The 13,548-nt window shown below is 39.3% G+C and overlaps 1 protein-coding gene across 1 annotated transcript in view; it reads right to left on the bottom strand.

Moving 5' to 3' along the window:
- The window catches only part of HRASLS5 (HRAS-like suppressor family, member 5), an 18,116-nt gene extending 5,064 nt beyond the window's left edge, over positions 1 to 13,052 (bottom strand). The window contains exons 1-2 of the mRNA XM_006877889.1: positions 13,047 to 13,052; positions 3,978 to 4,086 (exon numbers count right to left, since the gene is read on the bottom strand). Coding sequence (XP_006877951.1) covers positions 3,978 to 4,086; positions 13,047 to 13,052 — 115 coding nt within the window. The remainder of the gene's footprint in view (positions 1 to 3,977; positions 4,087 to 13,046) is intronic.
- Between the last annotated feature and the right edge of the window lie 496 nt (positions 13,053 to 13,548).

Raw genomic sequence — 13,548 nt, 5'->3', positions numbered from 1 at the left:
AGTTCTGATTATCGAGCCATCGAGGCTAGGTCAAAAGGGTCCTGCATGCAAGTTTGGGTGTTCTTGTGCATCTCCCCTCACTTCATATCAGCTGGATGCTTCACTCTCAGCTCTAGCCCTCTGTGGCTAAGTCCTTCTCCATGGGATCAAGTGTCCTCAGGTCCTGGCTCTTGAATTTGAGTCTTGCTTTGCTACCCAGACTTCAGTGACCTTCACCAGTAACATGCATAGAGCACTCTCTGTGTATTTGTGAGTTCCTGGGCATAGTGCTATCAGGTATATGACAGAAGTGTTTTTGAAACTGTTCACAGCATGCTTCCAGGGGCTCTGCAGGGGCACAAGGAAGCAACTAGACAGGGAACTCCAAATGGCACCAGCTAACCAGAGCAATTCAACTCTAATCTGTATTCAAATATCAGGATTCTCATTAAGGGTTCTTTTTGAAAACAGGTCCCAAAGCTTTTAAAAAGAAAAGTTTACAAGCTGCAATACTGTCATATTCTAACCACCAGTATTTATTAATGCATCTTGATTGCATGTTTAAGCAATTTCAGGCTGCAGAAGCTGATAAAAATGTTCAATTTCCTCACTTTTGGCATTGGTGGTTGTTGGGTAAATCTGAATAATGTCATATGAACTGCTCTTCATTGTGCTGTTATGTTACTAAGTGCTGTCGAGTTGGTTCTGACTCATAGCGAGTTTGAACTGTGGACCTTGAGGTTCAAACAAACCTTGTGGTAGAGTGTTTATCCTATAGTGCCACACCAGGCACATGGATATTATTCTATCACTGAAGCACTGTACTTCAACATAGATCTTGAAATGTTATTTTTGACAATGAATGTGACACCATTCCTCTTCAATTTGTCATTCCTGTCATAGTAGGTCATATGATTGTCTGAATAAAAATGACTAGTACCGTCCATTTCAGGTCAGTAATGCCTACAATGTTAATTTTTAAGCATTCAATTTAATTTCTGATGACTTTCAATCTTCCTAGATTCATACTTTGTACATTCCAAATTCTGATTATTAAAGGATGCTTGCAGCTGTTTTTTTCAATAGGAGCCATGCCACCTCATCAGATGAAGGTCCTGTGAGCTTTTGCTCTATCCACGTCATAAAGGTTGACTCTACTTTGAAGAGGCAATTCTTACCAGGTGTATTTTGAGTACCTACCTGAGGAGCTCATCTTCTGGCATTATATTAGACAGTGTCCTGCTGATATTCATAAGGTTTTCAGTGGTTAAGTTTTCACAAGTGAACTTCAGCTTCCTTCTTCCTACTCTGTTTTAGACTGGAAACTCTAAAATAGAAGGTCTGTCTTACTCTGAAACCTCTTCACCATCGGTGACCCTACTGGTATTTGAAAAACCGTAGGCATAGCTTCCAACATCACAGCAACATGCAATTTACTACAGTACAACAATGCAATAGACGAGTGCGGACTGGAACGAGATAGCTGGAAACAACGAAGAAGGATCAGCAGTTGGAAAATACGGACTTGGTGATAGAAATGACGCTGAAGATGACATGATACAATACTGCAAAACCAATGGCTTATTCATTGCAAATACCCTTTTATCAACATAAAAAGTGACTATACACCTCAACCTCGCCAGATGGGCTACACATGAATAAAATCAACCACATCTGTGGAAATAGACGATGGAGAAACTCAAAACCATCAGTCTGAACGAGGCTTGGAGCCGACTGCAGAACCTATCACCAATTACTCACATGCAGGCTGAAACTGAAGTTGAAGACAATTGCAACAAGTCAGAGAGACTCAAACTATGACCTTCAATATATCCAATCTGAATTTAGAGAGCACTTCATGAATAGTCTTGACACATTGGACACATTGACTAAAGACCAGATGAGTTGTGGGATGACATCAAGAACATCATACATGATGAAAGCACAAGGTCATTAAAGAGACAGAAAATAAAGATAAGACAAAAAAATGGCTATTAGAAGAGACTCTGAATCCTGCTCTTGTACTTAGAATATCTAAAGCAAATGGAAGAAACAATGGAGAACTGAATATAAGATTTCAAGGGCATCTCAGGAAAACATAGTAAAGTATTAAAATGAAATGTGCCAAGACCTGGAATTAGGAAACCAAAAGGAATAAACACACTTACCATTTCTCAAGCTAAAAAAAAAAAAAAAAATCAAGATGAGTCACAGTACTGAAGGATTCTATGGGAAGAGTATTGAAAGATGCTAGAAGCATCAAAAGAAGATGGAAGAAATATACAGAATCATTGCACCAAAAATAATTGGTTGACATTTAACCATTTCATGAGGTAGAATATGATCAAGAACTATTGATAGTATTGAAGAAGTATACATGGCACTAAGGGCATTGGTGAAAAATAAGGCTCCGAGAATTGATGGAATACCAATTGAAATGTTTCACCAAATGGAGGTAGCACTGGAAATGCTCGTGCGTCTATGCCAAGAAATTTGGAAGACTGCTACCTTGTCAACCGACTGAAAGAGATCTATATTTATGCCCATTACCAAAAGCGGTGATCCAACAGATTTAACAATATCATTAATACTGTATATAAATAAAATTTTGCAGAAGACAATTAAAAAATAATTGCAGCAGTACATTATCAGGAGACGGTCAGAAATTCAAGTAAGATTCAAAAGAGGTAGTAAAATGCAGGATATCATTGCTGATATCAGATGACAGGCAGAGAATACCAAAAAGATACTTACCTATGTTTCATTAACTGTGTAAAGGTTGGATGGATCCCAACAAAGTGTAGATAACATTTTGGAGAATGGGAATTCTAAGCAGTTCATTGTGCTCATGTGGAAGACGTACATGCACCAAGAGGCAGTCAGTCATTTGAACAGAATATGTGACATGGTTTAAAATGAGGGAAGGTGTGCATCTGGGTCGTATCCATTCACCACGCTCATTTAAGCTGTATGCTGAACAAATAATCCAAGAAGCTGGACTACATGAAGAAGAATGTGGCATCAGGATTGGAGGAAGACTCATTAACACATTGTGATACGCAATCAACACAACCTTGCTTGTTGAAAGCATAGAAAACTTGAAGCACTTATTGATGAAAGTGTGGATTATACTGCAATATAAAGAAAACACACCTCTTCACAAGGGGACTAAGCAGCAGCATCATGATAAATGGAAAAAACATTGAAGCTGTCAAGGATTTCATTTTATTCGGATCCTCAATCAATGCCTATGGAAACGCCAGTCAACAAATCAAACTACGTGTTGCATTGGTCAAATACGCTTCTAAAGGCCTAGTTACAATGTGAAAAAGCAAATGTGTTACTTTGAGGACTCTGCATGTGAAAGTTGGATAAGGAATAAGGAAGACTGAAGAGGAATTGATGCCTTTGAATTATGGGGCTGGTGAAGAATATTGAATATACCACAGACTGTCCGAAGAATGAACAAATCTGTGTTGGAAGACGTAGAGGGCATGCCACCAGGAAGGATCAGGCCCTGGAGAAGGGTAGTAGAGGGTCAGCATCAACAAAAAGGCCTTTTAATGAAATGAATTGAGACTGTGGCTGCAGCATTTGTTCTAACAAAGCTATGATTGTGAGGTTGCTGTAGGACTAGGCACTGTTTCATTCTATTGTATATAATAAGATCACTATGAGTTGGAACCAAGTCTATGGCACCTAACAACAACAATGATAACATTGTACTGTTGTCACTACACACTGGAGGTTCAAGCTCTTAGAGTTGTACTTTTCAAATAAAGGATGATCTATAAGGTCAGGGAACTTGAGGGACCCTTTTTACACTTTCATTTCTCTTAATGCTAGACACTCAGTGATTAGCTTGGAAAGAGACCAAGCTTTTTTGTATAGTAAATAGGGGTTAAATCAAGTGTCCCTTTATTTCTAAGAAGAGCAGCAGCTGACGAGTACAGTAATTGCCTTCAATATCAGTAATTCTATAGAGTATTCACTCTTACTCGGTGAAGCCAGATGGACCACATGATCATCTTCCACATAGATGGCCCAGTGCTCATAGCCAATTCGAAAAATCTCAATCAGGTCTCCAGGTTGTGGCCTTGGTTTGTCCTATAATGGAAAAACAAAAACACATATAGAAACAAACTCCAGAGGCTCAGCTGGGGAGCTATTGCAGCTCAGAGTAAGATTGCCTCACTGTTGTCCATCACTTCTCTTCACACAAAGGACCACTGAACATCCCCTCTCCTGTGATCATCCTCATTAGAGAACTTTAGAGGACATTTGTACGACTTATCTGTGCTAGTTAACAATTTATTGCCCTTCAAACTGTGATTAACAATGGAATTCCCTCATGCATTTCTCCTTTAGAGTAAACAAGATACTAAGCTTTCTCAGCAGAGGGCACTGCAGGGCCATTGCAGAAAGAAGAGGCTTTCCTGCAGTTTCTGGTTGTGAAGAAGAACTGAGAGTCAAGAGTGTGAGTCTGAGGATAGTCAGTGGAATAATGTATGAGTTCACACTCTCAGTCCTCCAGCACCTTGGCAACCTTCGACTTTCTGGGGTCCTTTTGACCAGGGAACCAGTGTTCAAAGTCCTCCTGCCCACATGTGCCCAGATGCCCACTTCCCTTACCCTCCTCCCATCCCCTGTTGCCTGCTGGTAGCCCAGAGGGTCCTCCTCTTTTCTGCACAACCATGCCATCAGTTGCTGATCACCAGCTTCCCACCTGCAAGCCATAATGTTACCTCTTGGTTACTTTCAATCTGGGGCTTTCTTATAATATCTGTCTCTTTGATAGTGTCCATCTGATGAATTATTGTCATTCTGCTTTCTGTTAGCTCTGTAAACATATTCATAATGGCTGTTTTGAAGTCTTTATCTGCTAAGTCTAACATCTGGGCCCCCTCAAGAACAGCTTCTATTAACTGTTTTGTTTGGGCAAGGTATTTTGTTTTTGTTTTTTGGGTGTGGGGTCCTACCACTTCTTGTGTGCCTCGTATTTTTTGATGAAAATGGACAATTTATAATGTTGTCGTTAAGTGTGTTGAGTCGGTTCTGACTCATATCAACCCTGTTTTACAAGGAGCAGCTTGGTGGGTTTGAACCACCGACTTTATGCTGAGCAGTCCAGTGCTTATGCCACACCAGGACTCTTCTCATAGCAGAAGTATACTGTAGGAGAGCTGGGCTGAATTTTCTTATGTCATAGGTCCAAGAAATGAGATGTGGATATATGCCTCCCTGAAATCTGGATGTTCGTAATTGTCATGGTTCTTTCTGGCAGGAAAAATATACTGTCACAGAAATGACAAAGGAGAAGGGCGATAATTCCACTCCACTCTCCCCCAATGACAGAGTACAAGGCCAAAGTAGCATTTGAAGGTCCTCAGGAATCAAAGAAGGTGACCGAAGAGCTAAGCAATGAGAACATTAGATCAGCATGGTAGACATCACTAACAAGGCCAGTTTGATTAGGTGCTGGGAGAAGAACTAGGGTTGCTAAGGAGGGTAAAAAGTCATCTTCAAATACAAGGCAATCTATGATAGGACAATATCCATATGCCTAAAAGGAAGACCTCAGAATGAGGAGAAATAATGTAAACATCCATTAATAATCAGAACATGGGATGCACGAAGCTTGAATCTAGTAAAATGGGAACTTGTCAAAAATGCAATGGAATGCATAAAGATCCATATTCTAGGCATTGGTGAGCTGAAATGGGCTGGCATTGGACATTTTAAATCTGACAATCATACAGTTTACTATACTGGCAATGAGGAGGAATTGAGGAGAAATGGCAGCATATTCATTATCAAAAAGAACATTTCAAGATCTATCTTGAAGTATATCTTGTCTGTGATAGGATACTATCTATCCATACAACTGCAAGGCAGACCAGTTAATACCACTATTATTCAAATGTATACACCAACCTCTAAAGTCGGTGTTGATTAAGTGGAAGAATTCTAACTATTTCTTCAGTCTGAAATTGATCACACATGTAATCAAGATGTATTGATAGTTACTGGTGATTGGAATGCAAAGGGTGGAAACAAAGAGGAAGGATCAGTGGTTGAGAAATATGACCTTGGTAATAGAAATGATGCTAGAGATCACATGAAAGAATTTTGCAAATATCTTTTTTAAACAACATAAAAGACACACAGAAATCAAAGTAACTGCATGTGTGGGAAGAGACGCTGGAAAATCTCCATATCATCAGCCAAAAGAAGACCATGGGCAGACTATGGAACAGACCATCGGTTGCTTATATGTAAGTTCAGGCTGAAGTAGAAGTAAACTAAAACAAATCCATGAGAGCCAAAATATGACCGTGAACATATTTAGAGATCATCTGAATTTACAGATCATCTCAAGAACAGATTTGATGCATTAGACAGTAATGAGCAAAGATCAGAAGAGTTGTGGGATGACATCAAGAACATCGTACAGGAAGAAAGCAAAAGGTCATTAAGAAGACGAGAAAGAAGGAAAAGACCAAAATGGATATCAGAAGAGACTCTGAAACTTGCTCCCCAGCCTAGAGATGCTTAAGCAAATGAAAAAAATGAGGATTAAAAGAGCTGGACAGAAAATTTCAAAGGGCAGCTTCAGAAGACAAAGTAAACGATTGTAATGAAATATAACCTGGAGTTAGAAAACCAACAGGGAAGAATAAGTTAAACATTTCTCAAACAGAAAGAACTGAAGAAAAATTTAATCTTTGACTTGAAATACTGAAGGATTCTATGGGAAAAATAGTGAATGATGCAAAAAGCATAAAAAGATGGAAGGATTATACTTAGTTACTGTACAAAAAAGAAACAGTTGATGTTCAAACATTTCAAGAGGCAGCATATGATTAAGAACCAATGGTACTGAAAGAAAATGCCCAAGGTGCACTGAAGGTACTGGTGAAAAACCAGGCTCCAGGAACTGATGGAATAGAACTTTAAATCTTTTTAAAATACTGATGCAGCCATGAAGACACTGACTCATCCATGCCAAGTAATTTGGAAGACAGCTACCTGGCTAACCAATTGAAGAGATCCATATTTGTGCCTATTTCAAGGAGAGGTGACCCAACAGAATACCAAAATCACCTAACACTTTCATTAATATCCCATGCAAAAAAAAATTTTGCTAAAGAGAATTAAAAATGGCTGCACCAGTAAATCAACAGAACACTGCCAGAAATGTAAGCAGGATCTAGAAGAGAACTTGGAACAAGGGCTATCATTGCTGACATCAGATGGATCTTGGTTGAAAGCAGATAATACCAGAAAGATGTTTACTTGTGCTTTATTGACTATACAAAGATTTTTGATTGTGTGGATCATGACAAGCTATGGACCACATTGCAGAGAATGAGCATTCTGGAACACTTAATTGTGCTCATGAAGAACCTACACATAGAGAAAGAGACAGTCATTTGAACCAAACAACAGGACACTAAATGGTTTAAAAATCAGGAAAAGTGTGTGCCAGGATTGTATTTGTTCATCATACTTATTCAATCTGTATGCTGAGCAAATAATCCAAGATGTTAGATTGTATGGAGAAGAACGTGGTATCAGGATTGGAGGAAGACTCATTAACAACCTGCGATATACAGATGATACAACCTTGCTTGACCACAGCCTTCAATATAAGTTGCACCTCAATGTGAGGAAAACAAAATCCCTTAGTACTGGACCAACAAATATCAGTGTGGTAAGTGGAGAGTATATTTAAATTGTCAAAGACTTCACTTTGTTTAAATCTACTATCAGCACTCATGGAAATATTAATCAATCAAATCTGCTGCATAAGACTTCTTTAATTGTTCATGAGCAAAGATGTCAGTTTGAGGACTAAGGTATGTCTGACTCAAGCCATGGTGTTTTCAATAGCTTCGTATGCATGCAACAGTTGGACAATGAACAACAGGGCCATAGAATTGATGCCTTTGAGTTATGGTGTTGGAGAAGAATATTCAAAGTACCATGAACTTCTAGAAGAACAAATAAATCTGTGTTGGAAGAAGTGCAGCTAGAATGCTCCTTAGAAGTCAGGATGATGAGATTTTGTCTCTCATACTTCAGACATATTATCAGGAGGATCCAGCTCCTGGAGAAGGACATCATACTTGATTAAGTGGAGGGTCAACAAAAAAGAGGAAGACCCCCAATGAGACAAATGTTGTTATTAAGTGCCGTCGAGTCGGTTCCAACCCATAGCGACCCTGTATAGGGTTTCCGAGGAGCAGCTGATGAGCTTGAACTGCCAACCTTGCAGTTCAAACGGCTTTGCTGTCTGGCTCAATGAGACAAATACACCATCGTAAATTGGCATAACATTGTCCACAAAAACAATGTTCTACAACCTACTTTGGTGAGTAGCAGGGGTTGTTAATAGCTCATGAACAGCCATCTAAGGTGCAACTAACTGTTGGTCTCTTCCTGTTTGGAAGAAAGAAGAGTGATGAAATATTAATATTATCGGAAACAATTAGTTCAATGGACTAATGAAACATGTGAACATCAGTCTCCCATTACCCTGAAACCAGAACTAAATGGTGCCTATTTACCACAACCAACTGTGCTGAATGGGGTCTCATTAGAAGATCCTGGAGAGAGTGGGTGAGAATGTGGAGCAAAACTTAAAATCATAAAAACAAAGAAACAGGCTTACCAGTCAGTAAGGGCCAGAAGGAACTCCAAGGCTCTGGGCCTGGCTCACCCTTCAAGTTTGGAAGTGAACTCACCTTCATAGCTCAATTTTCAGCCAAGCTGTAAATAGGTAAGTTTATGGGAATGGAAGACACAGCAACAGTAGTGAGCTAGTCATGCCATAGAATGGTCAAAAGGGCAGCATTTACCTAAGGCCAAAACTCAGAAGTGTTGGGAAATATAAAGGAATGGAAACAAGAATCTCAGGGGGCCATGAGATAGGTGATGCTACATTTAGGGGACTGAATGAAATGAAATATATGATTGTGGAATGTAAAACTGATGATCTGCTCTGTAAACCTTCACTCAATTCACAATGAAGAGTTAAAAACTATATAACAACAGCAACAAAGATTTAAAGAAAAAAAAGAAAGATAGGAAAGTTAAGAAGACCAAAATGGATGTCAGAAGAAGTACCGAAACTTGCTCTCAAATGTAGAGTAGCTCAAACCAATGGGGTAAATGAAGTAAAGGAGCTAAATAGAAAACTTCAAAGGGCAGCTTGAGAAGACAAAGGAAAGTATGATAGTGAAATGTGCAAAGATACGGAGTTAGAAAACCAAAAGGGAAGAACATACTCATCAATTCTCAAGCTGAAAGAACTGAAGAAAAAAATCACGCCTCAACTTGAAGTATTGAAAGATTCTATGTGCAAACGATTCAATGAGACAGGAAGTAACAAAAGAAGATGGATGGAATACACAGTCACTGTACCCAAAAGGATGGACCATTTCAACCATTTCAAAAGGCAGCATAGGATCAAGAACCCATGGTATTGAAAGAACAAACCCCAGCTGCACACTGAAGACAGTAGTGAAAAATAAGGTTCCAGGAATTGATGGAATGCCAATTAAAATGTTTCAACAAATCGGAGGCAGTGCTGGAAGTACTCATTATAAGGTGGGCATGCTGGTGGCAACAGGCACTGAGCACCCACCTTTCCCTCCAGAGTACATATCCATATCTCCTTCCAAAGACAGGGACCACATTCCAGGAACTAAGCGACAGACCACCTCAGCCCCCACATGATTATCACAGCTAAACTTCTCCTGGTACAGACTCAACTTCGAGAAGATAACATAACAAAGTCTCTAATTAAAAACATGTGTCAAGGCCGATTCCTTCAGAGTGGCTCCCTTAACAATTAGTCTCTGTCAAGAAATTTGGAAGACAGCTACCTGGCCAACTGCCTGTAAGAAATCCATTTTAAATAAAGATGACCGAACAGATTGTGGAATTAATGAAACAATATCATCCCCAAGTAAATTTTGCTGAAGGAAATTTAAAAAATAATTTCATCAGTACATTGACAGGGAGCTGCCAGAAATAAAAACCAGACTCAGAAGAGGATGTGGAACAAAGGATATCATTGCTGATGCCATATGAATCTTGGTTGAAAGCTGAGAATACCAGAAAGATGTTTGCTTGTGCTCCATGCTTTATTGACTATACAAAGACATGTGATCCTGTGGATCATAACAGATTATGGATAACATTGCAAAGAATGGAAATTCCTGAACACTTACTTGTGTTCATGAGAAACCTGTACATAAACCAAGAGATAGTCATTAGAATAGAACAAGGAGAAACTGAATGGTTTAAAATTAGGAAAGGGGTGTGCCAAGGTTGTATCATTTCACCATACTTATTCAGTCTGTATACTGAGCAAATAATATGAGAAAGCTGGACTATATGAAGAACCTAGTATCAGGGTTGGCACAAGGTCCATTAACAACCTGTGACATGTAGATGACACAACCTTGCTTGCTGAAAGGAAGTTTAAGCACTTGCTGATCAAAGAGTACAGCCTTCAGTATTGATTACAACTTAATGTAAAGAAGTTATAAAAATCCTCACAACTGTACCAATAAGCAACATTATGATAAATGGAGAAAAGATTGAAGTTGTCAAAGATCTCATTTTATTTGGGTCCACAATCAATGCTCATGATAGCAGAAGTCAAGAAATCAAACAATGTATTGCCCAGGGCAAATCTGCTGCCTAAGACCTCTTTAAAGTGTTAAAGAGCAAAGAAGTCACTTTGAGGACTAAGGTGCACCTGACCCAAGCCAAGGTATTTTCAATCGTTTCATGTACATGTGGAAAGCTGGGCAATGTCTCAAACATCAGGCAGAAAGCAAGGGTTCTTATATTTCCCTTACATCAGGATTTCTCAGCTGCACTGATGTTTAAGGTCAAATCATTGTTGTGGGGGTTATCTTGTACATTGTAGAATGTTCAGTAACATTTCTGGCCTCTACCTACTGGATTCCAGTAGCAACCTCCCTCCCCAGTTGTGACAACCAAAAACGTCTCCAGACATTGCCAAATGTCCTATGGGGCAAAATCACCCCTGTTTGAGAGTTACTGTCATGTTGTTGTTAGGGGTTGTTGAGTTGGTTCTGACTCATTGTGACCCTGTGCACGGCCTGGTCCTGTACCATCCTCACAATTGTTATATTTGAGCCCATTGTTGCTGACACTGTCTCAGTCACATGGGGAATTTTCCTGTTTTGCTGACCCTCCACTTTACCATGCATGATGTCTTTCTCTAAGATTTTGGTCCCTTCTAAAAACATGTCCAAAGTACAAGAGCTGAAGTCTCAACATCCTGGAGCATTCTGGCTATACTTTTCACATGTCCAAAGTACAAGAGCTGAAGTCTCAACATCCTGGAGCATTCTGGCTATACTTTTCACAAAGCAGCTTTGTTTGTTCTACTGGCAGTCGATGGGACCTTCAACATTCTTCTCCCAACACCATAATTCAAATGCATTGTTTATTCTATAGTTTTCTTTATTCATTGTCTAACTTTCACATGCATATGAGGCTATTGAAAATACCACAGTGCACTTTAGTCCTCAAACTGACATCTTTGTTCTTGAACACTTGAAAGAGGTCTTTTGCAGCAGACTTGCCTCACGCAATATGCCGTTTGATTTCTCGACTGTTGCTTCCATGAGCTTTGGTTGTGGATACAGCAAAATGAAGTCTTTGGCATTTAATTTTTTCCTCTGTTTAATATGATGTTATTTACTAGTCCAGTTGTGAGAGTTTTCATTTTCTTTTCATTAAAGTGTAATCTGTACTTAAGACTGTAGTTTTTGATCTTCATTAGCAAGTATTTCAAATCGTCTTCACTTCCATTAAGTAATGCATCACTGCCTATCTCAGCCTGTTAATGAGTCTTCCTCAATCTTGATGCCATGTTCTTCTTCACATAGTCCAGTTTCTGTATTTTCTGCTTAGCATACAGATTGAATAAGTATGATGAATGGATTCAACCCTGACTCACACCTTTCCTGATTTTAAACTATTCTTTGTCTTCTTCTTCTGTTTGAAAGACTGCCTCTTGGTCTATGCACAGGTTCTTCATGAGCACAATAAATTGTTCTAGAATTTCCATTCTTTTCAATGTTACCCACAGTTTGTTATGATCCACACAGTTGAATGCCTTTGCATAGTCCAAAAAACACGGGCAGACATCTTTCTGGTATTCTCTGCTTTCAGCCAAGATCCATCTGATTTTCAGTAATGATGTTTCTTATCCTATTTCCTCTTTTAAATCTGCCTTGAATTTCTGGACGTTCCCTGTTGATGTACTGTTTTTAAATTATCTTCAGCAAAAGTTTACTTGATTATTTCTTCCAGTTGTTGTAGCTTCCCTATGCTCAAGAGCACGTTTCAGAGTCTCTTCTGACATCTACTTTGATCTTTGTTCCATTTCTTCCTCTTTAATGATCTTTTTGCTTTCTTCCTGTATAACGTCCTTCACGTCATCCCTCAAGTCGTCTGGGCTTCAGTCTTTAATGTTAAATGCATGAATCTGTTTTTGAGATGGTCTCTAACTTCAGGGAGGATAGGTTCAAGGTTGTGTTTTGGTTCTTGTTGACTTGTTTTACTTTTCTTTAGCTTCAGCTTGAACTTGCATGCGAGCAGGTGATGATCTGTTCCACAGTCTGCCATCTAGTCTTGTTCTGGCGGATGATATTAAAGTTTTCTAGCATCTCTTCCTACAGATGTAATTCCTTTGTATTACATCTGGGAAGGCCATGTGTACCATTGCAGTTTATAGATTCAAACTTCACATACTCCATGTTCTGATGATTAATGGATGTTTGCAACGATTTCTTTTCATTTTGAGTGGTGCCCAGTCAGCAAATGAAGTTCCAAAAAGGGTATTGAAAAAGGTGCTGATAAAAGGTATTTGCAGTAAATAAGTCACTGGTCTTGCAAAATTTTATCACTAGTCTGCAACCATCCACTTATCACAGAGATGTGTATAAACATGTTTTGTTTGGAGTAAACCTGTGTTTTATAAACTGGAACCCTAGTAGTAATACTTTCTGACTCACCTTCATGGTTGTTGGTGTTGTTTGCTGTGGAGTCGGTGTTGACTCATAGGGACCTTGTACAGGGTTTCTGAAGCTGTAAATCTTTATGGGAGCAGAAAGTCTCATCTTTATCCTGCGGAACAGCTGATAGTTTCGAACTGCTGACCATGAGATTAGCAACCCGATTCATAACCACTATGCTACCAGAGCTCCTTCACCTTCATTGTTGTTGTTGTTGTTGTGTGCTGTGGAGTCGGTTCCGACTCATAGCGACCCTGTACAGGGTTTCCAAGGCTGTAAATCTTTACGGGAGCAGAAAGCCTCATCTTTCTCTCGCGGAACAGCTGATAGTTTCCAACTGCTGACCTTGTGGTTCACAACCCGATTTGTAACCACTACGCTACCAGAGCTCCTTTCACCTTCATATAAGTCTCTAAAGAAATACGATCTGTTATGTAGTTACAGAAAGCAGATCAGTTGCTACCTGGGAGTGGTGTTGGGTATGGAGAGGGAGGGATGACAA

Source organism: Chrysochloris asiatica, unplaced genomic scaffold (assembly GCF_000296735.1).
Source record: "Chrysochloris asiatica unplaced genomic scaffold, ChrAsi1.0 scaffold00663, whole genome shotgun sequence".
In the NCBI taxonomy this organism is placed as follows: domain Eukaryota; kingdom Metazoa; phylum Chordata; class Mammalia; order Afrosoricida; family Chrysochloridae; genus Chrysochloris; species Chrysochloris asiatica.
The sequence above is the reverse complement of the archived record's forward strand: the minus strand, read 5'-3'. Positions and strand labels throughout refer to the sequence as shown.